Source organism: Lepidothrix coronata, unplaced genomic scaffold, assembly GCF_001604755.1.
Source record: "Lepidothrix coronata isolate B3197 unplaced genomic scaffold, Lepidothrix_coronata-1.0 Scaffold131, whole genome shotgun sequence".
Taxonomy (NCBI): Eukaryota; Metazoa; Chordata; class Aves; order Passeriformes; family Pipridae; genus Lepidothrix; species Lepidothrix coronata.
This window is the reverse complement of record NW_016690311.1, coordinates 783208-806138: the sequence shown is the minus strand read 5'-3', so window position 1 is coordinate 806138 and position 22931 is coordinate 783208. Positions and strand designations below refer to the sequence as shown.

The window sequence follows — 22931 nt, the reverse complement described above, 5'->3', positions numbered from 1 at the left end:
AGAAACCTCTTCCTCCTTTACAATTCCCACTCTTTCTTTCCCCCATAACTTGCTGGATTAAAATGGAACTTATCTCTCATGTCAAATGTTTTATCACATTATATCAAGTGGCATGAATTAGAGTCAAATAATCTTACTGTGTACATCTACTAGCATGACCCATATCCACTGAGAATGCCTCATTCATGCACGGAGCACAGCAGTGCTCGCTCCGGGGAGAGTTTGCAGCGCAAGCACCAGACGCAAATCACCCATCAAGCAGGCATGGGGAGAAAAAACAAAACATAAAACAAAAGACTGTCGCTTCCATCTGCAGCGGGCCTGCGAGTGCATTGCTCGTTTGTGTTGAAATTTATTCCACGAGCAGCTAAATTTCCAGAGCTCATCTGGACTGTTCTTTTCAATGCCCACACTGCCTTTTCCCTCATCCTTTCCCTATGATTCACAGTTGGTGTGTTTGTACCCTTTGGGCCATTATTTCCAATTTTCAAAAGGCTGTAATTAACACAAATATTGATTTCAGTTTGATCCACTCGTACTTGGTTTTACGAAGCCGTATTTTTGTTTTAAACAAATTAACAGTTGACATGAAAAAAAAAAAAAAAGAGCAGCTCTCTTGGTGGAAAGCAAAAAGCGCAAAACCTTTCTTTCCCTTCCTGCTCTCCTCAAGTCTCCCTGGTCCATGTGGAATTAAATAATCAAGGGTGGTGTTTTGACATTGCTCTGCCTGTTTTGACCCACACTGGCTGAAGGCGGGACTTGCAGCATGTGGGAGCTGTTCCCATTCCTTCTACCATTCATGTTCCCATCCCTGTTGCCATCCATGTTCCCCACACCAGTGGGGTGGCGTTGGGACCCGATGCCATTGGCATGTTCGCATGTGTCTCGCGTCCGTGTGCGCCCGCGGGCGGGACGAGCTGCAGGGCTGCTGCTTCACGAGGAGGGAGTGGGATGTGCCAAGCCCTGGTCACCTGAAAATTGGAACTGTGTGTGGAGTGGCCGTGTATCGTCTTTGACAGGTTGCGTCTGAAGGAGCTAGTTGCTCCTGTGGTCAGCTCCCTTCATGGCTGAGGTGCTCCTGGTGGGTCAGTAGAAGCAGGTTTATGAGTACATGGGGGTCACCAGAGGCCAGACCCCATTTAAATTGATGCTGTGTTCACCCATGTTTGGGTAAGGACAGGAGCAAATGCTTAACTCTCTTGTCCTGAGCTCAGACACAGCCGTGCAGCCCTTTGCCCTTCTCACCTAACCCAGCAAAGCACCACAGCCGTGGGGTCTTTAAGATCCTTTGGTTTTATTTTCCAAGGACATTTCAGGTACTAACAACCTTTTTAATATGAAAGAGAAGGGGAATAATCAAAAATGGTATTTATGATGTCGAGTTAGAGTTGGACCTGATTTTGTTCCCTCTTCCCCCAGTGTGGCAGGGGAGCAATCCTCTTAGCTGCAGAATTTTTTCAGGCAATGAGATTATTAACGCTTTCGAGGCTGGCTCCTCCACTAGCTTAGTGCAGCAGTGCTGGCTTACCCCAGCCAAAGCTCAGTCCAGTTTAGGGTGTTGTATAATGATAGGTGCAGCAGTGGCAGTAAACAGCTTAAACCTTCCTGCAGGCAGGTCTTCTGTGCCCAGTGGGGTCACATTGGAGACACTCGTAGGCTGGGGCTACATCCCCTTTCTGCGCAGTCCTGAGCAGTGCAGGAGCAGAGGTGCACAGGACAAGGTTGTCTGTCATATGTTCTGTGGGGTTTGAGCTCTCACGGGATATTTCTAATCCCCACACTTCTGTGCAATCATGCCCTGTGCTTCCATTTATTCCCCCTTTGTTTCCTTCCCGGAGTAGAGGCTGCAGAGTGTGTTATGTCCCCACAGAAGATGGGTTAATATGTCTTTTCTTGGCATTTGCCATGATTTCTTAGCTCAGAAACCATCTCTCTTCCCCTGCACCGCCTGCCCTGCTCACACCTGCAGAACAGGGCTCTGCTCTTTGGGAGATACTGGTGTTTGTGGAATATTATTGTCATATTTCTGTGTGGCCTATGTGTTAATCCTCTTAATTCTGCAAATTAGTCAGGGTGGGGTTCCCCCCCCGCCCCGAAATAGAGTCATCTTAATTTTAAAAATCTGTATTCTTGGGATCATTGAATGAACAGATTGATTGTGGAGTTCTGCTGGTAATCAAAACCTAACTAGCTTTTTGGCAGTGCTGTTTACTGCAGAGTAACATGACTTATTTACTTGGCCTGGCTCACTAATTTGATAACATTTAAAGCTAAAACACTGTAATAGGGCCCGTTGGTAGAGAGCAATGGTAACAGAAGAGTTTCAGAATAGCATCATAGCATCCCCTCCCCACGTTCCTGTGCTTCAGGATTTAAACCCTGTGATACTTTGTACACAATGCAGAAGGATCACAAACTCTGTGTAGTGCCTGATAGAAAGTAAAATTTTAAAACTTTCTCCCCAGAAAGGGGGCAGAGTTGATGTGCAGAATGGCACTGTTTATAGGAACAATGAGGCAGAAGCAGGTGGGTGTATCTTAAACATGGAAAAATATCTTCAGAGTGATCTTGAGTCTTCTGACCAGTCCTGCAAAATTCAGGCCCCCTTTGTCTCAGGTCACTCACAGGAATTTCATAGGATCAGAGTTTATACATCTGAAGGCAGTGGGAGTTTTACTTGTAAGGGTTGTGCCCTTTGGTAGGATTTATTTATAGATCTGTGTATTTGTATATATCTTTGTACACACCCTTAGATACTCACAGTAGAGGTTTCAACCCATCAGAACATATGTGATCCAGAAAGTCTATGATTGACTACTAGGTTGTGTGAATGCCAACCCTTTCTTCCTCATAAATTGGTAAACACTAATGTAAAACACAGGGAGACTGTTTCCTCCCCAGCCACACCGAGTAACACGTACACAAAAGGCTACTGAACGCTGAGTGAGCTCCCCGAGATCTGCAAATTCCAGCATCCTGATGCAGTCCCTAAATAGCGCAGATGGCATTTTTGTCTCTGATGATTAATTCAATATCTTACCGAAAAAAACAAAAACATGCTTTTGATATGAGAGATCAAAACACCAAGAGAAGCTCCTAAGATTGCGAGGACCTAAAAAAAAAAAATTAATTTATTTTTTTCCTCCTTGTACTTCTTGAAGACACCAGCCTGAGTAGAAGATAAGGATTAAAACAGATGTGCTTAGTGCTAGTTCATCTGCTTAAATCTAGCAGTCTCTGAGATCAGTGATTAAAAAGCCATCTCTAACTTTGATGAAATCCACTGCAATGGTAATTCTGTGTCTCTGATCACTGTCTTATGGGCCTCATGTCTGCCTAAACCGGACATAGAAAACATTTCACTGGAGATGATACATGGATTATATGGGTCAATTATACACTTAATCTGCCTTCTGGGGATTAAGTGTGCATAGATTGACCCCGCGTATTTGGCTTGTCCTTGGCAGTTATCAGATCAGGAAGGTTGCCTTTACCAAGAAGTCTGGTAAGAACTTAATCACGCAGTGATACAGCCCACCGAGGTGGCAGAGTCACCGTGCTTTTTGCAGAAGGCTGTTCTACCACTTCACTGTCACTGCGAGTGTTCAGCTCCCTCGGTCTGTGTCACAGCCGCGATACCAGACGGAGTATTTTCTCCTGAAATGAGAAGCAAGCCCGTTCTTCCCTGCAAGACAGAGATGGCTTTTAGTCTTGGTGGCAGGGTGGGACCAGCAGGTCCAGGGAGCGCAGTGGGGAGACCAGGGTTTGCTCTGCCCTGTGCTGTCCTCGGTGCAGAGGAACAGTCACCCCAGGTCCACTTCCACCAGCAAAGGAGAATCCATGGCTCATCAGCTAAAGGAGCCAACATCTCCTTCCCACCACCTTCGGGGAGGCACAAGCCCTTGGCTGAGACTCCAACACCAAGTTCCATCCTTCAGGATCAGCTCAGTTGGTGTTTTAGGAAGTCCCAGTGATATCCCAAGGCTGATGTTGCATCTGGTGGATTCTGATGGATTTCCTTCCCTCAGCCAGGAGCCCAGCAGGAGTGCAGGGCCTGAAGATACAGTGCAGGACTATCCTCATGTTTTCAAAACCCTTGCTGGTGACTGACTTCTCAATATCATAATGAGTAATAATACTGTGTGAGTCTCAGACTTCAGCAAAATCCTTATGCAAATTTCCAGGAGCCTGAGTGAGTACTTGTCACTGGTTTACTGCAGGATCCACAGGCAGCTCAGCATATGTCTCAGTACCTACAAATTTGGAGCCTGATATCACACCTGAGTATATTGAAAAAATACAAAACGCAGCTAGATCGGTTAACTCAGCAAGACCTCTGCAGACACTGAAGCATTAGCTTAGTCTTAAAATCAAAGCTTTTGCCCTCAGCAGGGTTACCCACTTGAATTTTGGCAGCTCCTTCAAGGCATGCTTGCAGGATCATGGCATTTCTTGCTGGAGCACAAGCCTTGCATGGCACAATCAAATGCCAGAAGAGAGCCCTTCTCACCCTCCCTTCTCCTCCTCGAACTCAAAAGCCTGGTCGTGAGTCAGTGGAGCTACTCACTGTGAGTTAGAATTACTCACAGGAGGACGGGTTGCAGGATCAGGGGAAGAACGGATATCAGGCTGTGCGCCGGGCTCCCATCTCGTATCTGCTTGTAGCCGCACTCACCGCTCTCTCTTAGACAGACAACAACCTGTTTCCCTCCTACGCAGCAAGACTGCTCATTAGGGCACTAACTCTCTCCCACTCCCATCCTGATATGGCCTCCACGGAGCTATTTCTTCTGCGTTGTTTTTTGCTTTTCTTTTTTTTTTTCCTCTCCCCCCCCTCCCGAGTGAGTTGTGAAATGAAGACAATTAGGCAGATTGATCTTGAGGAAGTGCAGCTTGCTTTTCCCTCCCTGTGCATCTTTGGAGGAGCCGGAGCCACGCAGCTTTCGCTGCCCTTGGCTGGCCCAGCAGGGATCGGACCCAGACCTGGAACTGATGCAACAGCAGGGACCTTTGCTGCTAAAAAAATAAAATTGTGATGGCAATTATCAGTATATCTTCTAGGGGGCAAATTATCCTTGTTCTGAGGGGGCATAGAGTGCACTGTCCTTCTGCAGCCTCTTTTTCTCCCCATGTGCCCTCTTGGAGCCACACAGGAGCAGAGAAAGGAGCTTAGCATGGACACTGCTCCTCATCCTGTTATACTCCCATCCATGAACTTCACACGGCTCCAAGCATGCACTGGCATGTGGCCTCCCTCCTCCCTGGCTTCCCCTCAGCAAGGCTTCTTTTCTGAAGTGCTCATCTAAGTAGGCTCCATTTAATTTATTTTAGGGAGAGTCTTAATAAAATAAGTCCTAGATCTGTCACTGGATTTTACATGCTTGTAAGGGGTTTTTTCCCTCCTAAATGTCTTTATCAGAACAGCTTTTCATGTTCCAGTAGACATTTGGTTGAAGACAGTTAATTTGATTTCTTTTCCAGAGGAGATTTTCCATTAATCATTCTAAGAAGGCAGACTGATTGCTCTGTTACGTTAAGGTCAGCATAGGCTTGCTAACATCATCTGCACCGTGCTTTTGAGCGTCAGAGATTTGTGTTTTGGGGCCAGCCCTGAGTGAAAGATCATTTTATTTCCTGGTAGACGTGAGTGGCCGAGGAGGTTTTGGGAAAGAGGGAGCATGACATCCTCCATCCAGAGAGAGCCTTTTTCTGAGCAGCCTCTCTGCTCCCTGACCAGGCGCTCTCTGCACATTTGTAACTGTGTAAGAGTTACACAGTGCCCTCCGAGCTGGAGCTGCCTTCCAGCTTCCTTTAAGAAGCTGTAGCTAAATGGAGCTCCAGTCCTGTGGGTCATCGGGGAGGAGAGCTTGGAGGAGAGGGTGTTGCTCGTGAACCCCAGCCCACGCGGGTCCCAGCTGCGTCCGGGGGTGCGCGGGGCGTGGGAAGGGCCGGGATTTGGGATGCGCGCAGGTGTGCGGGGCTGACCCCGCAGCCCGCGGGGCACGGCTGCGGCGGGGCCGAGCCCCCGCTGCCGGCGGCTTTGCTCCCTCCCTCCGGGCTCTGCAAAGGGCCTTTGCCCAAAGAAACTCGCGGTGCGCACAGGGGTGAGCCAACGGCCCCTGCGCGGACAATGACGAATTGTCTGATTTCCAGCAGCGCCTTCAATCCCTCTTTTCCTTTTCTCCCCCTGCAGCCCAGCCCCACACAATTGCTGCCGCTGCCTGCGCCAGCCAGCGGTGCGTGCCGGATTAGCCGTCCCAGGTCACTTCGTTTCTCTTGATCTGCAGCTCTTTCCTTTCCCAGTGCTCCCTTAAACCTCGCCCTGGATGTATGATATCAGCATTCAAAAATGCTTAGCAGGACTCAGGCAGGGAGCGCGCTGCATCCGGTGTGTAACCCCAGGAATGATACCAGGGGAGCTGCTCCCTCCTGCACTCAGGACTGAGGTATCCAGGCAGCCCATAGCTACTCTGTTTTTGAATTTGAAGGCTATGAAAGGGGCTGAAGTTTATCGAGTCCCACTTTGTGACAGCTTCCAGTTCAAGCTGATAACAGGTGGAATGGAAGTATTCCCTAGCAGGCATTGCTGTATTGCATCTTATTGAGCAGCTCTGCAGCCAGTTCTGCCATTGCTGCCTCGCACTAACAGGGCCCTGGAATCGGGACAGAAAAATAGCAGCACTTTGTGTAGATATTGTATTTTACTAGGCTGCTTTATATAGAAACTCAGATTTTAATACGACAGCTTCATTTCTTTTTTGAAAAATGGAAATAAGCAGAGAATATTTTATAGGTTAAAAAAAGTATTTCAGAACAAGCATCCATACAGGAGTGGTTCTGTGTGTGTGCGCCTTCAGAGGTTTTTTTGCAGAGGCTCTTTCCTTTAGGAAAAGCGAGGTCTGCAAAATCCTGCAAAGCAGTAGGGCTTTTTGGGTTTAATTTGGCAGTTCCCAGTGAGTGCTGTGCACTTTGCTGAGGTGTATCTGCAGTGCAGGAGAGAGGGCCCAGCACCCAGAGCCCACCTGAGCTGTACCCAGGTGCTAAGGACTCAGCCCTGTGTGTGCAGGGACATGGGATGCTCCATGCCAGCACAGCCTGGAAAGGCAGAGTTCCAGCTCAGGGGTGCACGTAGCCAGGACAGGCTTTACCTGTTACCCGAAAGGCAACGTTTTCTGGAGATGTATAACTTGGTGTGTAAACAGGATTGGGGCTGTCCAGTTTCAGAGGGGAAAGGAGGCACCCGCTGAGGTGCTCAGCCTGCAAACCTAGCAGGTTTAAGTATGAGATGTCCCTGGTTTGAGGACATTGTGGATGAGAGAGAAGCTGGAGGTGCTGCCAGAACCAGTGGCAGTGGGCTTCCTTCCCAGATCACCGTGAGCACTGGCTCCCACATCCCTCCTGCACCCTGCCACGGATCAGTAGCTGTTTGCACATGGGTGTCCCTCACAGGTTTCTCTGCCTGCTGCCCTCTGTCCAGCCCTGACCAGCGTGTGGCTCAGGGCTCAGAGTGAGTGTAGCAGCACGTGGCTGGTTTGGATTCAGAGATGGTCTGTGCATGATCTGGCACCGGTGTTTGCTCACAGCAAACCTGGCTGAGACCAGGGCATCCACAGATGTAGGAGGCAGGGAGCCAGCATTGCAGTAACCGTTTCCATGAGATCCTTTCCTGCGGATAAGGCTCAGGGAGTCATTGGTAATCCACCCATCACCTCTGCCAGGGGTGTGACTGTGTGGCTCTTGGCTAGGCAGAGACTGGTGTCTGGCTATCAGAGCAGACCACCCTGACGTACAGCTCAGGAGCACCTGAATAAGTACAAGACATATCCACAGCAGATTTGTTCCTCCCCCGGTGAAGGAGCAGTACCATTGCAGGTCCGTCTCTGGCTGTGTCCCTGCCATGGGAAGCCTTTGCTGGTGTGATGAGAGCACATGGATCACTTGCAAAGCCACTGAGGGGTGGTGTAAACAAACCTGCACCCACCACAGCAGGTGGAGTTGCAGCTGCACAGAACACGTGTAGGTGTTACAGGTTTGTGCAGCACCGAGAGTGGGGGTGTTAGGGATGAGCTTCCTGGGCGTGTGTGTTTGCTGGGGACCTTGGCCCCACTGACACAAAAGATGCTGATCCTCCTTGTCCTCTCCGAGAAGGAATAAAATCATTCTGGGTTAAGAGCAGAGAGAGATCTGCAGCAAGGAGCGTGCAGGATGGGCTGTACCCCTTTGGAGGGCAGGGAATTTGTGTGTTTCCACCAGCACACAATGTACCCACTGGGACCCCTGTGCCTCCCTCCCATTAACACCTGTGGCACCGACCTGCCGAGCCCCGCTGGGTCCAACTTCCAGCCAATTAAGGGTGACGCAGCAGCCTGAGCACACCCTGATGCCGAGATCCCCAAACAGTGGGTGATCTCAGGTGCCATATGTACTGCAAAAAGCGTGCAGCACCTCCACACGCCGGGGTCTGCGCTGCTGCCTTCGCTCTGGATGCTCTTCCCTGCTGGAAGGCAGAGCTCTTACGCGATTCAAAGTTGTTTGGGGGTTTATTTTTAGGAAGAGGGGAAAAAAAATAATGTAATTCGGTGATGCCATTTGCATCCTAGACAGGTGATGAGTCGCTCTGGCTAGCAGCTTAACCCTATTAGGCAACTTTGGGACTGTGACTTTATTAAATAATAATACAAATTATTTTAATATCAAGACTCCGACTTTGTAACCTCCTTGTATAGCTACATTGTCAACGAGAATGAAATTTCATGGTTAAGGAATATAAAATAGAGTAAAAGGCATCCAGAAATCACAGCTCTGGGATGGATGTGTAAGAACACACTGTGTGTACTTGCAGTGATAGCATTATAGTGGTAAAAAAAAAATCCCAGGAAAAAAACCTGCAGCCGTTTACCTCAGTAGTAGCTCAGTGCAAGTGTGACCTGGGAGAATCGAAACAGTTTCACGAGGCTTTGATAGAATAAAATTATAACTTTTATTTAAAAAAAAAAAAAAAAAGACCCTGAGGTTTCAGGGGATTTTTATCAAATTGCTAGCACTTTGCCAGATCTCTAGAATTTAATGTGGACTTTCCTAGAGAGGTTTAATTCGGAATATGAAGGTCATGTTGCCTGCTGTGAGGACAGCTCACCCAGAGCCCTACCGAGCACGGCCGGCGGAGGGTTCGCTTGTACGGGCGAGGGGAAGGCGTGGAGTCCAGTTTGGCAAAGGGGTCACGGATCCCAAACACTGCGGGTTTGGGCGCACTGTTCCTGAACACACCAACCCAAAGACCCTGCAGAGAAGTTAAATTAGCACGCTGCAATCTGTTACCATAACTTAGATTTATTTTCTGAAAGATACTTTCCCAAGGGTGTGAATCTGGGGGGGAATTACTTTTCTAACAGCAAACTGAGGGCTACCTGAAGCCCTCCCGGTGCTCTGCCCTTGTGTGCTCCGTAGAGCTACACCAACAGACCTGCTTTTGATGTTGGCTTTTGCATACCTAACTTAAAGAATTATGTGCAATAGAAAAGCTGCTTAATGACCGGACAGCGTTATTATCTGGCGTGCGGCAGCGTAGCAGGACAATAACTATTTATTTACTCTTTGTGGATAATGTCCTGTTATTTTCTAGTCTTTGGCAATAGCAAGAGAGCATCTGATATATACAATATTGGTGTGTATCCAATTGTTTGTGAACATCCCAAGTTTTGAAACATGGTTGTGAGAGAGGAATATAAGCTTAAGCTTGAAAGGCTAAAAAGCAGAAAGCCCCACACGCAAATGCTATTATGCACTTAATGAGGCAGGGTTTAAAAAAAAAAAAATCAGCCACACAAGTTGGTTTTATCAAAGAAAATGTATAAATAACAACCAGTGATTCAAAGTGCCTCACAAAGGGAAAAGCAGGGACGGGAAGCTAGCACTTCACTTGTGGCATTCAGATAATAGTATTTACTACACTAATCTTTTGGGCTTAGCAATTGACAATCAATATATTATTATCAACAAGCGTTAACGCAAACAAAAAGCTTCTATTTCTTTTTTAACCGTGTTTCCCTAAGTCCCTTAAATTTAATTAAAACCGGACAGCTCTCCTTCTAGTACAAATTAGAGTTAAAATCATATTAAATATTTGTTCTACGGGAAAACAAAAGTGTCAGCTTGTGCTACCAGGTTTGGCTGCTTCTTTTTTCCTTCTTCTTTTTTTTTTTTTTTTTTTTTTTACACACAGAGGGGAAAAAAAAAATACCAGCTACTCGAAGTTAAAATAAAGTCTCTCTCCCTCCCTCCCCGTCTCCCAAGACTACTGTCTATAACATGTTGTTCCTTATAGAAAGTGGGATATGGTGGCATTTGCTTGATTAACTTGCTCGACAAAAGTGACAGCTGCTGTGGGTGCATGTAGCTAAGCTGCACAGCGCAGTTCCGCCTTTGTACATCTGTCAGCAAAAAAGGAGGAATAAAGAGTGAAAAGAGACAAATTGGTCCCAAAAGGCAATCCATTCAACTCAGGAGGTTTGCTCTATTCAAGCACTCGCTGGGAATCTCAAGTGCTAGGTAGCTTATTCAATTTCATTCATTCTTTAGAATGAGCCCACAAGTGTTTAATTTCTTATTCTGTTGAATAAAAGGGGGAGCTTTTTTTTTTTATTGGAAGCATTAATTGTAAGACTAGCTGATCAATGCCTGCGATATTAACTCATTGCTTATTTTATGGTTAGCTCTGTGCTCCAAGAGCCTCAGCCACTAAACTTCATTTCTCTAACGTGGGCAATATCACACTGATTTCTCTGCTTCTGGAAAACCCAGGCACTCAACAGTGCACTTGGTCCCCTGAGCCTTGGCCCCTGCCCGGCTTGGGGGAATGGTCCAAATCCTTGGCAGGTGTAAATCCAAAGAGTCTCTGGGTCATTATTGATGCCACCCATGGCTGCGGCCGGGACACAACTGAGCCAGATGCTCTTTGCCTGGGGGTTCAGCCCTGAGCCCACTGCAGGTTTGGCCCTCTGTGCTGGAGGAGGGCTTGTAGCTCCAAATGCTGAGCTGCCTTTGGGTGGCTCTTTGGTCTCTAGGGAAGGGTAGAGGAGGGGGAGTCCATCAGCAGGGCTCTGAGGAGTAATACCCGGTGCAGTGGATGGATTTTGTTGAGTAGTGGGAAGAAAAGATGATGAATGTGTGGGATGTGGTTTGCTGCATGGGTAGTTGTCTGCCTGCCATCCAGAAAACTTATGCTTTCATGGGAGAGATGCCTCTTTCTTCTTCATCTTGTGGCAGAAGGTCCATCCCTGTCTCCTCATTGACACTGGGGACCAGAATGATGTGATGATGTGTGTGCCTGAGGGCCAGTGGCTCTTTGCCCACCACAACTCTGCCATGTCCTGCTCCAGGGCCACCACCATGTATCTTAAGCTTTTCAGATACATTTGTGTCACCGAGGCCCTGTCCCTGCTCTTCCCCCCCTCTCCTGGCTGTGGGTCAGCCTGGGGCACAGCACATCTTTTGCAGCAAGACAAAACCCGGGTTTCCAGAACAGCCTGTGAAATAGTTGGGGCTCAGCTCTAGCAGCCTGGTGGAGACTTCAGTAGCACTGGTTGGGAGCAGAGCAAGAGGCACGCTCCATCCCACCACTGCTTATCCACATCCAGCACCCTGTCAGAACTGGCCTTTTTAGGAGGCTCTCAAACTGGGATCTCAGATGCTGCCGTGTACATTCAGACTTCTGAGAACATCTCTTAATTTTTGGTAAACAAGAATAGAAATTGCACTGGTCTCTATGCTTCATGTTACCCATTTTTACTAAGTTTTTGGAACTGCCTGGGATCAACAGCGAAAGAAACATTGGGGGAAGGTGGAGAGGAGCACTTTGGTGGCCACAGAAGACTGAAGGGACAAGAGTGATCCTTCCATGACTGCCACGGAGCAGCCTGGCCTGTGGGCTGCAGCAAATTCTGGTGTACAAAGCTGGCTGTGCTTACAGGGCACTCCAGGGGTGAAGGCAGGAGTGCAGGCAGCACCCAGGCTCTGCTCCCCTTCTCCACGCAAGTCTTCCCACAACGCTGGCAGCTGTGTGCATAAGGCTGGTTCCCGGACAACACATCCTTGTGCTGCTGTGGCTGCATCCGTACCTTCCCTGTGGAGAGGACACCTGCCAAGGGGAGGTGGCTGCCGTGAATGCATGTGACAACACCAAAGACCCAGTTTGATCTCAGAGGCACCCTGGATGGGGATGGACACGGCTCTGTGGCCTGTCACCTACTGTCAGCAGTTGTAAATCAGCACAGCCCCACTGTGCCTTCCAGCAGCTGAGCTTCTGGCCCATTGGATGGGGACAGAAATGCCAGAAACAGACTTGGTAAATTTTTTAATTTTTTTTTTTTTCCTGGCTGATCAAGTCACTCTGAGTGAGGGCTGTTGCCTGAGAGCAGGTTCAGTTTTCCGTTGGTAAATAAGACTCAGGTTCACCCCTTTCCTCTCTCCCTTTCTGCCTCTGTGGTCCCCTCACTCCACGCTGGCCAACTCGGGGATGCTGCGGAGGCGGCCGCCCAGCATCCAGTCCCTCATCTTTGAAACACCTTGAATTCAAGGGTTCATTTCAAAGCTGCCTTTCAGCATTTCAAAACAAGCCCATGTCCCGGACAAAGAGAGGGAGCCAGCCGGCGTTCGGAGCCTCCTTGTGCAGTGTGTGTCACAGTTTTAAATAGATTTGCCCTGCTTGGATTGGTTCTGGTTGGAAAGCGAGTACTGAAATGAGAGGTCATAGGGGAGAGTTACTATGGTAATTGAGTAGTATCACCAGTAGTTTTGCTCTTATGAGCATTAAAGCACATAATAATAGACAAACAACAGTGGTTAAAGCAAGCAGGTAGGATTACTATGTTCTTTTGTCAGAAGTATATAATGTCTTGTAGTCAGTTTTAAAGACTTCTCAACCCCCAAATCCACCCAGCAGTCACCTGCTGAGTAATTTTGTATGCCTAATCTCTAGCCCTTAACTACAAGCTTTCTGCTAATTTGAGGCAAATGGGTATTTTTGACACTAAATAGGGCAGTAAAGAATCCCTGACCTAGAAAAACTCCATTCCAAGGCACTGAGAGCAGAAAAATATTCTTTCAGCATCCTTGTGAGACCTTTGGAATGACATAAAATAGCTTTGACTAAACTGTGCTGCAGCCTTCGATTAATGGTTTGCAGAAACTTGCTGAACATCCCTACTACAACTTCCCCCATAAAACTTGTCACTTCAGATTGCCATCAGCCACCACAACAATAATCATTTCATGCCTATTGCTAATTGCAAGCACAGCTGAGGCTCAGCGGGGTGCTCTTGCACAGTCCCAGGCCTTTATACCAGCCTCAATCTGTTGTATGGCACTTGTTCACACACAAAAAAACTACCAGTAAAGGCAGAAAGAGGCAGAGTCACAGGTTCCTTGTAATCCCTCTGCTACCCTGCTGACAACCCAGCCCTATAAGCATTCCTGGTTTTGTCCCACTCTTTACAAAAGCTGAAGTGACCTTAAGCTACTAGTATGTAAGCTTTTGAATGAAGAATACAGCTCCTTCAGGTGCCTTAAGAAGCAGTGTTGCATCTGGCTTACGAGATTCTGTTTGCAGCACCCCTGGAGTGAGCTGTGGCTTCCTGTAACATGTAAAATATGAGTGTGAACTCAAGGTTCATGGCAAGGACCAGGAGGTCATGCTTCCATTCAGCTCACACCAAAGAAGACGGGGGTTTGCAGATGTTCCTGGGTATGTGTAATGACACCACCTCCCAGAAAGCGCAGGAGCCCAGCATAGGGCTGATTTTTGATAAAATGTGCCACACTCAGTGTGTTAGTTGCAGATTAATTCATATCAATTTCTGAAATTTATGTATTCAGAGACAAACTTGCTATTTCAGCAACTTATTGATCATGCTTTTGCATTCAAAAAAAAAGACAGGGGAACAAGGAAGCTTAATGCTTGAGCTGGCTGGGGTGTTGGATGGACAGTCATGGAAGTCCACCCCTTGGCATGCTCCAGCTCCTCTAATGCCCGTCCTGGAGCATCCCAGCCAGCCCATGGCCTACGTGATCTACCCAGGCTAGCACCCAACAGTGAGGGTCACTGTGACATAGAGAAGGAGAACTGGAAAACTAACTTGAAAGAGGGACTGAATTCCTGGCCATGCAGTTACATCTGTTTGCTGTGCCTGGGCTCTGAGAGCACCCAAAGAGCATCTGCATTTCCTCTGCTGTGAGCTGGGTCATGGTGTGCAGCAGCAGGCTTGTCTCTGCCAGAGACCTGCTCCCTTCTCTGCTGGTGTCCCAGTGGATGTGTGGTATCCACCATGCATCCACCAGGATGTAGCCTCCACAGCCTTTCCTCATGCTGTGCCCCCAGACTGAGTGTGTTTTCCTCCAGGTGACGCACAGGGATGCCAATTTGCACTGGTAATGTGTGTGTGCCACAGTGGGTTATACGTGGGGTTTGGTCCATAACCATCAATGAGGTCTACTCGTTCTTTACAACCAGGTGTGAGGAGTTCTCAGAAAATACATTTACAGAATTTACTTTGGTGTGCCCATGCCACAGCTGTGCTGGGGCTCCAGAAATGTGCCTGAAATGTGTTGCAGCCCCATGGCAAGGCCCCAAAGTTCAGTATTTGGGCTGTGACCTCTGCATCTCATCTATGGGAACAAGCCATAAGGCTGGAGCTAGATCCCCAAGGAACCCTGTGTCCCTGGCATGTACCCCACTGCCCTGGAGGGAATGGCAGACCCCCCCAGGGAGAGCGAGGTGGCCTGTGTCCCCACAGGACCACTCTGTGCTCTTTTGTCTGAGATGATCACATTTCTGTTTAGGAGCATTTGGCTTTGTTTTTGTTTTTTTAATAATATAATCATATGCAAATGTTATCTTCTTTGGTAGGTTAGTCATGAATCAGAGGGCTTGTGCGTCTTATAGCACATCAACACTAGTGATAGCTAAAGGGAACATTTAATTTATGGGCTAACTTATTTTTATGAATATGCAGGGCTTAAATTCAGCAGTTGGTGTGTGCTCTATGAAGTGACGTGACGGTTTTGTGTATCAAGATCAATGAATTAGACTTTGTCTTTTTCTCATAAAGCAGAAAGTCTTTGGAGTAACTTGGCTTTGAGAAAAGAGAGCTCCTTTCATGCAGCCGAGCAATGTGCCTGGCTGAGCCCTTGTCAGCCAGTGCTCAAGAGGAGAAGGGTGTGATTCAGATTTGGCTCCGAGGAGTTTGCATCTCCCCAGAATCCAGCATGTTGAAGTGCCTACCAGAAACACAGAGAAATGTTTTGCTTACTCTGAAGGTCTCATAGCAGCAAAGCCACCTTGCCATAACCCCAGGGCAGAGGTTATAATTTCTGTTTGGGATTTGCACAGCTGTGTAGGCGTGTGTGGCGTGGGGCAGACAGAAACGGCAGGACCTGCCCCTGCTGGGGACGTCTCATCTCATGAGGAGGTGACATAAACACCCGGCAGATCGTTGTGTGGAAGACGGGAGGCGGCAGTGGAAGGGCGAGGGCGTGCACGTGTAACATACAGTCGCTCCGTTCCCCCGTGGGTTTTGATTTAAAGAGGTGGCAGAAGGAGGCGTTTGGGTGACCTGGGCATCCGTGTGCCAGCGCAGCCCCAGATCACAACTAGTGTCACCCAAGAGCATGGCTCAGTTAAGCACACTGATGGCAGAAAAGCAGCGTTATGAACGTTAATGATTCCTCTGTTTTGCCCACGTGGATGTGCAGCATTTCAAGGCACCTCAGGCAGATCTCCCAGTGGCAGCAGTCGCTCTGTGCCACCACCGGTTGACTGCTGGCTGTCCTGGGTTGAAGCACTGAGGGGTCTCTGGGGATATCGAGATATGCTCTGACCCCCCAGACTAGTCTGAGCGATTGAAAGGTATGAAGCCCCACCAGATCTTCATGTCTCCTGTGCTGGTCAGGCCCACGCCATTTAACCAAGGTGCTTCACTCACAGTTCAACCCCATCTGACATCAGGACCTCAAGTGACAGCAGACAGTGCCTGAGCTTGACTTGGTTATGGCAAGAGCTCCTGCTTGCCAGCCTCCATTAGTTTCATCCAAGCTCTTGCCAGCTTTCCATCGTGGAGATGAAGGGTCAGCAGAATCACTGCCAGAAGTTGCACAAGGTATAAGCATTGAGCAAGAGGTTACCACGTGCCATTTCTTTGGTGGCTCTTCCACCTCTTTATTTCCTCCTACTGTAGAAATAGAAGTATGGGAACATCTTTATTGAAGTCAGGGGGAAAACTCTTCCTCGTGCAGCATGTCTAACCTCTGCTCTCTATTCCTGGTGAAGGGTGGCAGCTCCCATGTGTGTTACCATACATGTTACCATACATACAGTGATGTGCTTTGAGCCCACATTTCTGTGGTGCTGGGCTAGTTTAGCTTAGACTTGTTCGTTTGCTTTGATGAGCCTTGTGCCAGCTTGTGGGTGCCAATGTTGAAGGGTGGAGGGTAACAAATCACAATTACAGCAGTCGTCTCAATTCACCTGTTGAACCAGCAGCTTCTACAACCAGTGTAATGAGAGCATGTTTCTGTGTCAGAGACCCCCACCCAAAGGTGCAGTGACGGAGGTAGTAATACCTGCATTGAACTGATGTGAGGTTTCAGGCTCATTGGGAAGGAGCTGCATGCCACACTCACCTGGATGGTGCTCGATCAGGATTTTCATATACTGATCTGGTGGGGTTTCTTGAGTATTTTTAACTGTTTCTAGATTAATTGCAGCTGGTCTGCAGTAAAGGTTTTGATCTCTGTGTGTAAGAGAGATCACAAGAAGGGTGCAACTGCACATACAGAGGCGTGATGAGTTTCTGTCTGCAGCCCGCTTTGTAACCAACCCTTGTGCTGAGAGCCATGGGGAGGTTTCTGTGATTCCCCCCCTCCCAGCCCCTGCTTTTCCTTCTCTCAAGGGCTCACTGCTCGTCTGTGTGGCGTCAGACGTGCCATGTCAGCCCTGCGTGAGCAGGGCGCTGATCCACAGCCCACCGGAGACTTCCCGCGCTGCGGGAATGGCAGGCTGCTGCCACACTGCTGCAAGCCTTTTTCACAGACAAGCAGCAAAATTTTCAGCCCCTGGAGGGGCCCTGTGAGTTCAGCAGCTTGAAACAAGCTCATTTCTTTGCTGCTTTTCCATTTTTCATAATTGTGAGGGTGAAACCAAAGCATTTCCCACACAGCCTGGACAGGCACCCTTAGGTGCTTACACCAGCATTCTGCCCCCCAGCCAAACCTTGCCCCACACGAGCCTCCCCTCTGCTCACCCTCAGGGAACCAGACTCGCCCTGTGGCTGTTTGTGGTTGAATTTGAAGATGGTAAGTAGCTTGAGTGTGGGACTGACACACTTAAAGGCAGGGTTGTGCTCTCACTGTGGGGGGGAAACAGGTTAAAACATGGCTTGAGCCAAATGCACACCACCGCTGGCAAGTCCCATCAATGGCAAAATCAGATTACAAAATCTTGCAGCATTACTGGTGGTCTCTTATTAAGCTTGCTGTTAATATTATAAAAATTCAAAAGCTCATGCATGGAAATTGTGTAAAAGCAGATACCTGTCTCCCCTCTAAGTGGGCGGCTGGCTGGTGGGGAAGGTCGGTGTCATGGGGTGTTGGGGGCAGCCCTGACGTGGTTGCTGGAGAAGTCCTGTCTCTCTTGCAGCAATGGTACACCAGCTCGATGAATGTCGTCTGCACCTGGCTGACAGACCGCATGGACCTGCAGCTCCACATCTACCAACTGAAAACTCTCATTAGGATAGTAAAGGTAATCACCCCGTGTGTTTCCCCCTTGCTGCTGGGAGGAGCGTGTGTGAGTGCCTGCATGTGTGGCATGTTGTCTTAGGCAGACTGTCACCCACAAATAAATTAAGCCTTTCATTAAAATTCTTTAAAAAAATTCAGATAGTTGTGTCTAGGGCAGGTAGCACGCAAAATTGAAATGCATAGCGATGCAAAATACAGGTGTGCAGGTAAGAATAAAGTAACTCCTTTCATTAAAAAAAAAAGAAACTCTCTTGTTATTTGACCCTACCTGTAAAGTGCATGCACTGAAATTAGCCTTTTTGGGGACAAACCTGCTGATCACACCGATGAACTCCAGTGTTAAAATGGGTTAAATCAATGCAAAAGTTTTTAACACTGTTTTACTAGAAACATTTAAGCCCAACTATGGCTTGTGACTATTGTCAGAATTCAAATGAGATTGTTCTCATAGTTAGTTGAAGTTGTTTCTTTTACAATGACTGTATATAATCAACTCTAAGAGATCATAAAGGTGAGATAACATACCCTGAAAGTAGCATTTTTTTTTCCTTAAGGGCACGTGTATGTGTATATGTGTGTGTGCATGCCTTGGACTAATGATAATTATTTCAGTGTGAAATCACAGTGGTTTACATGAAATAATAAGATCACAGAAGGGGGTAAATATATTTTTGATCATTTTAGGTTCTATCTAAGGCTTTTTGGTCTAGTATTTTATAATGTTTATGGTCTTGTGTGCAGTGAACACATTGAAGGCATGAATAAATTAAAACTGAGATGTATTAAATGTGTTTTTCATAACTGAAAACAACAGGCACAGACAAATTATTTCTACTTGTCAGCTAGCTGAGGAAAGCTTTCTTCCTTGTGCTTTATTTATACCAATATTACGTTCAGAAGCAGCTACAATAAACCCAAGGACTTTCTGAAACAGCAGAACAGTAAATAGTTTCCACACAGAGCACAGAGCAGAATTAAATGAACAACGAGACCAGAGTTTTATCTCACAGAGTCGAAAAGTTTATAAACGTAAATTCAAATGAGAGATGTTAATTGTAATAACAAGGGAAATACGGGAACCATGGAACTGCAACTCCAATTTGAGGTGAAGAAAGAGAGGTTTAAGAAACACGTGCCCTGTGCTTATATTTATACTTCAATAATTTCCTTCAGTATCCTGGACTTAGTTCATTTAATCCCTATACTGTAGGTAGGATTGTTTAATACGGAGCATTCCGGGAACGTGTAATCACGTCGGCGGTTATGGGCGATCAGCGTTCTGCTGCATGAGGGAAAATAACTGACTTTACAGGCAGGATGGACGCAGCCAGGAGCAAGGGAAGTTAGCTGGAGCAGAGCCCTTATCTCTAGTTTTGATGTCTTTTTAGACCCCAGCCTCCCTGATGCAAAGCTGCCCTGAGCAGTCCCGCACGTCCCTGCTTTGAAGCCACCCAGCCCGGGCACCCTGCAAGCCCACAAAGGCAGGGCTGGAGTCGCAGAGCTGTAAATTTTTTTGCCAAAGGCACCCTAAAGGAACCTCTGCCATGGCAAAGTGGTGGCCAGTGCATTGTCTGGGGCGATGCAAAATGTCCCCTGGGGCTGGGATTTTTCTGGCATCACAGCCTCTTCCATTAGCAGCCCCAAGCCCCCGGCGCAGGGGCACAGGCTGGCCCCTGAGGCAAAGCAGGGGAGCTGGTGTGGGCCCTGACCTCTCCCTGTTGTCTCCTTCCTCTGTGCCTCTCCCTGCTTTAGAAAACATACCGGGATTTCCGATTGCAAGGCGTGCTGGACTCCACCTTGAACAGCAAAACCTACGAGACGATCCGGAACCGGCTGACGGTAGAGGAGGCCACGGCGTCGGTCAGCGAAGGCGGAGGGCTCCAGGGGATCACCATGAAGGACAGCGATGAGGAAGATGAAGAGGACGACTAGGGAGGCTGGGGGTCGCCTGGTATCCGTGCATGTACCTCGTCTGTAACTCAGTTAGCCACATTAGGAATTTTTATGTCAGCTCTCAATGCCCATGAGAAGTTTACCAATACAAATGCCATGTTAGCTGTGTGGTAATAAGATTAGCACCTCTCTTTGATTCATCAGTTTCCTAATTTCATATCTCTATGTTCATAAGCAATATGGAGCACCATTGTTTAATACTGTTAATGGAAAAACTACATAGAAAACATGCTAGGTGTGTCCCTGTTATTAAAGTTTAAACAATGCTTCATTAATGTACTGTATATACATTGATGGTAAATTGTTGTGAAGATGAGTGACTCGAGTCCTTTCATTTCTTTGTTTCTCTTCTGTGGATGCCAACTGCTTAAAATTAATAAAAAACCAGCTTTGTTTTTAAAAGAAGAACCAGGCAATTACAAATGATTTTTTGTTCTCTCTGTTCATTTGAAAACCAGAAAACAAACAAACCCAGACAGCCGTTTGAATCATTCTGCATCCTTGTTAATGTACCAGGCTCTTCCCTCCAATATGCAGTTAACTCCATAGAGGCTACATCCCAGAGGATTAGTCATTCTAATTGCCACACCAGATTAATCCTATCATTATGGATATATCATGCCACATTACAACTCCAAAGCAGTTGTTTTATGTTGACATTTGCTCCTCTAAATGTTACATTTTTGTTTAAATTTAAAATAACTGTGTATGTACAAAGACAACTTTAATTACAATCTTAGACTATACAAATGTGTTTATAATAATATATTGAATATTTATTTCAGTAGATTGTTACCATAATTTACAATTCCTCTGTTTCACAATGGTTTTTATATATGTCATGTACATTGCATTTTGACCAGTAACTGCATGTCCATCAGTCCCTCCTCCAGAGCTTTTACTTTCTGTGTAAAATAGTGATCCATTTTGCTTTTTTTGCCTTATACAAGCCGACAGTTGTAAAAGTGTGAGAACTGTGGCTTCTCAATAAATAACTATTCAGATGTCCTAATAATAAATTATGGAGTCTTTTTATGTCTGCCTTAGAAAAAAAAAAAAAAAAAAAACAAAACGAGCTGAGATGTAAGAGCCCCCACCTCAGAATAAAGGAATTTTCTTTTCTCATGGGTGTTTTTTAGTTTATTAATTAAGAAGATGGTTTCCTGATTTGCTCCCCAAGGTCAGGGTGGGACTACACTGCCTGCTCCCCAGGTACAAGGGCATTTCTGCAATCATCTCCACAGTCGTGTCCATTGTCATCTGCACTTTACATCCTGTGATTTGTCCCTGGACATCTAATTGATGATCTGCTCTTGTTCAGCCCCTGTTTTTACGTGGCCATCAGCCTTGCCCAACACTTACCTTCCTCCAAAAGGCCTCATTTTGTATTTTAATTTCTCCCAAAGCAGCCAGTTGCAGCAGCACTTACACACACAGGGCAGGGGCAGACCCTGATCTGAAATTAAATAACAGCCTGGTTTGATGGAAAACGTTTAATGGAAACACACTTGAAGTGGTTGCCCAGAGAAATCGTGAATGCCCCCTCCCTGGAAGTGTTCAAGGCCAGGTTGGATGGGGCTTTGAGCAACCTGGTCTAGTGGAAGGAGTCCCTGCCCATGGTAGGGGTGTTGGAATGAGATGATATTTAACATCCCTTCCAACTAAAACCACTCTGTCATTCTCTGTTAGGTTGAGTTTTCTGAGAGGTTTTGCAGTCCCTCCCTCCCATCAGCCAATTCAAACCAGAAATGCTTCCTGGTTGCCCAGGTCTCAGTCATTTGAGTCATTTGAGAGAGAAGCAGAAGAGCTGATGTCCTTTACGCCCAAGCACAACATCCTGTTGCCAGCCTGGGGAACCAGGACAAATGTTCACCACCCACAAATTAAAGACAGACAAATGTTGGAAAACCTTCCTACCTGGACAATCCTGATTGACATAATGAACCATTAAACTAAACCAACTTCCAGTGTCCAAAAGCCATGAGACACTCATTGGATGTATGGGAGGAGACTGGGACCTCTGGAACTGCCTGTGAAGGGGGTGCTGAGTCCCAAAGTGGGCTGGGATAATTATGGAGCCTGGAGCATATTCACCTGCAGTGCTGGATGTTTGGGTCCCTCCCCTCTGTGACAGAGTTTAGCACCTTGCTCTGGAGGTGCTCTGCAGCCCCACCTGGATGGCCACACCCTGCACATGCAGCACCCACCTTCCCCGGTGTCCTGCACACACCACCCTCCTGGGAACAGGGGCATTAACAGGGGCTTCACTTCAGGAGTGGGCAGTGGACATGCACATTTAACACCACTGATGTGTTGAGAAGTCATTTGATACACGAGGGTAGACAAGTTTTGAACTCTTGACTGTAGCCCAGCAGACCCCTTCTTGATTTTTGTCTTGCTCCATGCTGCTGATAGAGGGAAGCATTGCCAGGAAAGCCACCTCTGAGGACTTAGGCAGGAACATGGCTTTGTGGCCAGTGACACGGGAAGCTTTTCCCCCTGCTTACCCACCCTCCATCTGTGCAACTACTTGGTCCTAAATCCCCAGAGGAAATGAGTGTTTAAGTCATACTGAGTCTATCAAAACAAGCTCAGGTGCCTCTGCAGGTCTGTCACTGGGATGCATAAAAAAACCATCCATATCTTGACCTCATTTTGCTTGGAGCCTTCAATCCCACCTTGAAGCCCTCACAGGACTTGCCTGACAAAACCAATCTCACAAGACATAAAGCAATGAACATAAGCCCTTCTCTCTAGGAGGCTGAGATCCATTTGAGACTCATACACATACTGATGCATGTGTGTGCTCGTGCCCTCTTCATCCTGTCCTTCAGCTGTCCCAGATATTTATGTGAAGGACAACAGCTCCAAGAGGAGGAACTTGGAAAGCCTTACTGGGTTGGCCACCAGGCTGGTAGCAAAGAGCACTGAGGGACACGCAGATTTGTAGCTCCGCTCTCAGGCAGGCAGAGCAGAGCTGGAGAAACAGCTTGATTCTGCTCTTGGAATGGCTCCTTTTTTTTTTTTTAACCATAAAATATTTATTGGGTAAAAACACAGCCCACTTCCACCTGCCACCTTTCAAAATAGTGAGCCCTGCTCAGTTTTTTGAATGAGAGTGTGGGCGCAGCCTTCAGGAGATGCTCCTTGGCTGTGCATCGCTAACGCACGTCGGTACTTCCCTG

The 22931-nt window shown here is 47.3% G+C and overlaps 1 protein-coding gene and 1 long non-coding RNA gene across 3 annotated transcripts in view; one reads left to right on the top strand and one right to left on the bottom strand.

The window, feature by feature from the left end:
- The window catches only part of CADPS (calcium dependent secretion activator), a 211882-nt gene extending 191011 nt beyond the window's left edge, over positions 1 to 20871 (top strand). For both annotated transcript variants that reach the window (XM_017826840.1, XM_017826841.1), the window contains 2 exons: positions 17690 to 17794; positions 19546 to 20871. In XM_017826840.1, the coding sequence (XP_017682329.1) occupies positions 17690 to 17794; positions 19546 to 19725 (285 nt within the window). In that variant the 3' untranslated portion in view covers positions 19726 to 20871. The remainder of the gene's footprint in view (positions 1 to 17689; positions 17795 to 19545) is intronic.
- Positions 18622 to 19653, bottom strand: LOC108503142. Its single transcript, XR_001876734.1, has 2 exons — positions 19555 to 19653; positions 18622 to 19075 (listed from the first exon to the last, which is right to left on the bottom strand). It is a non-coding gene; the product is annotated as an uncharacterized LOC108503142 (long non-coding RNA).
- Positions 20872 to 22931: the final 2060 nt, after the last annotated feature.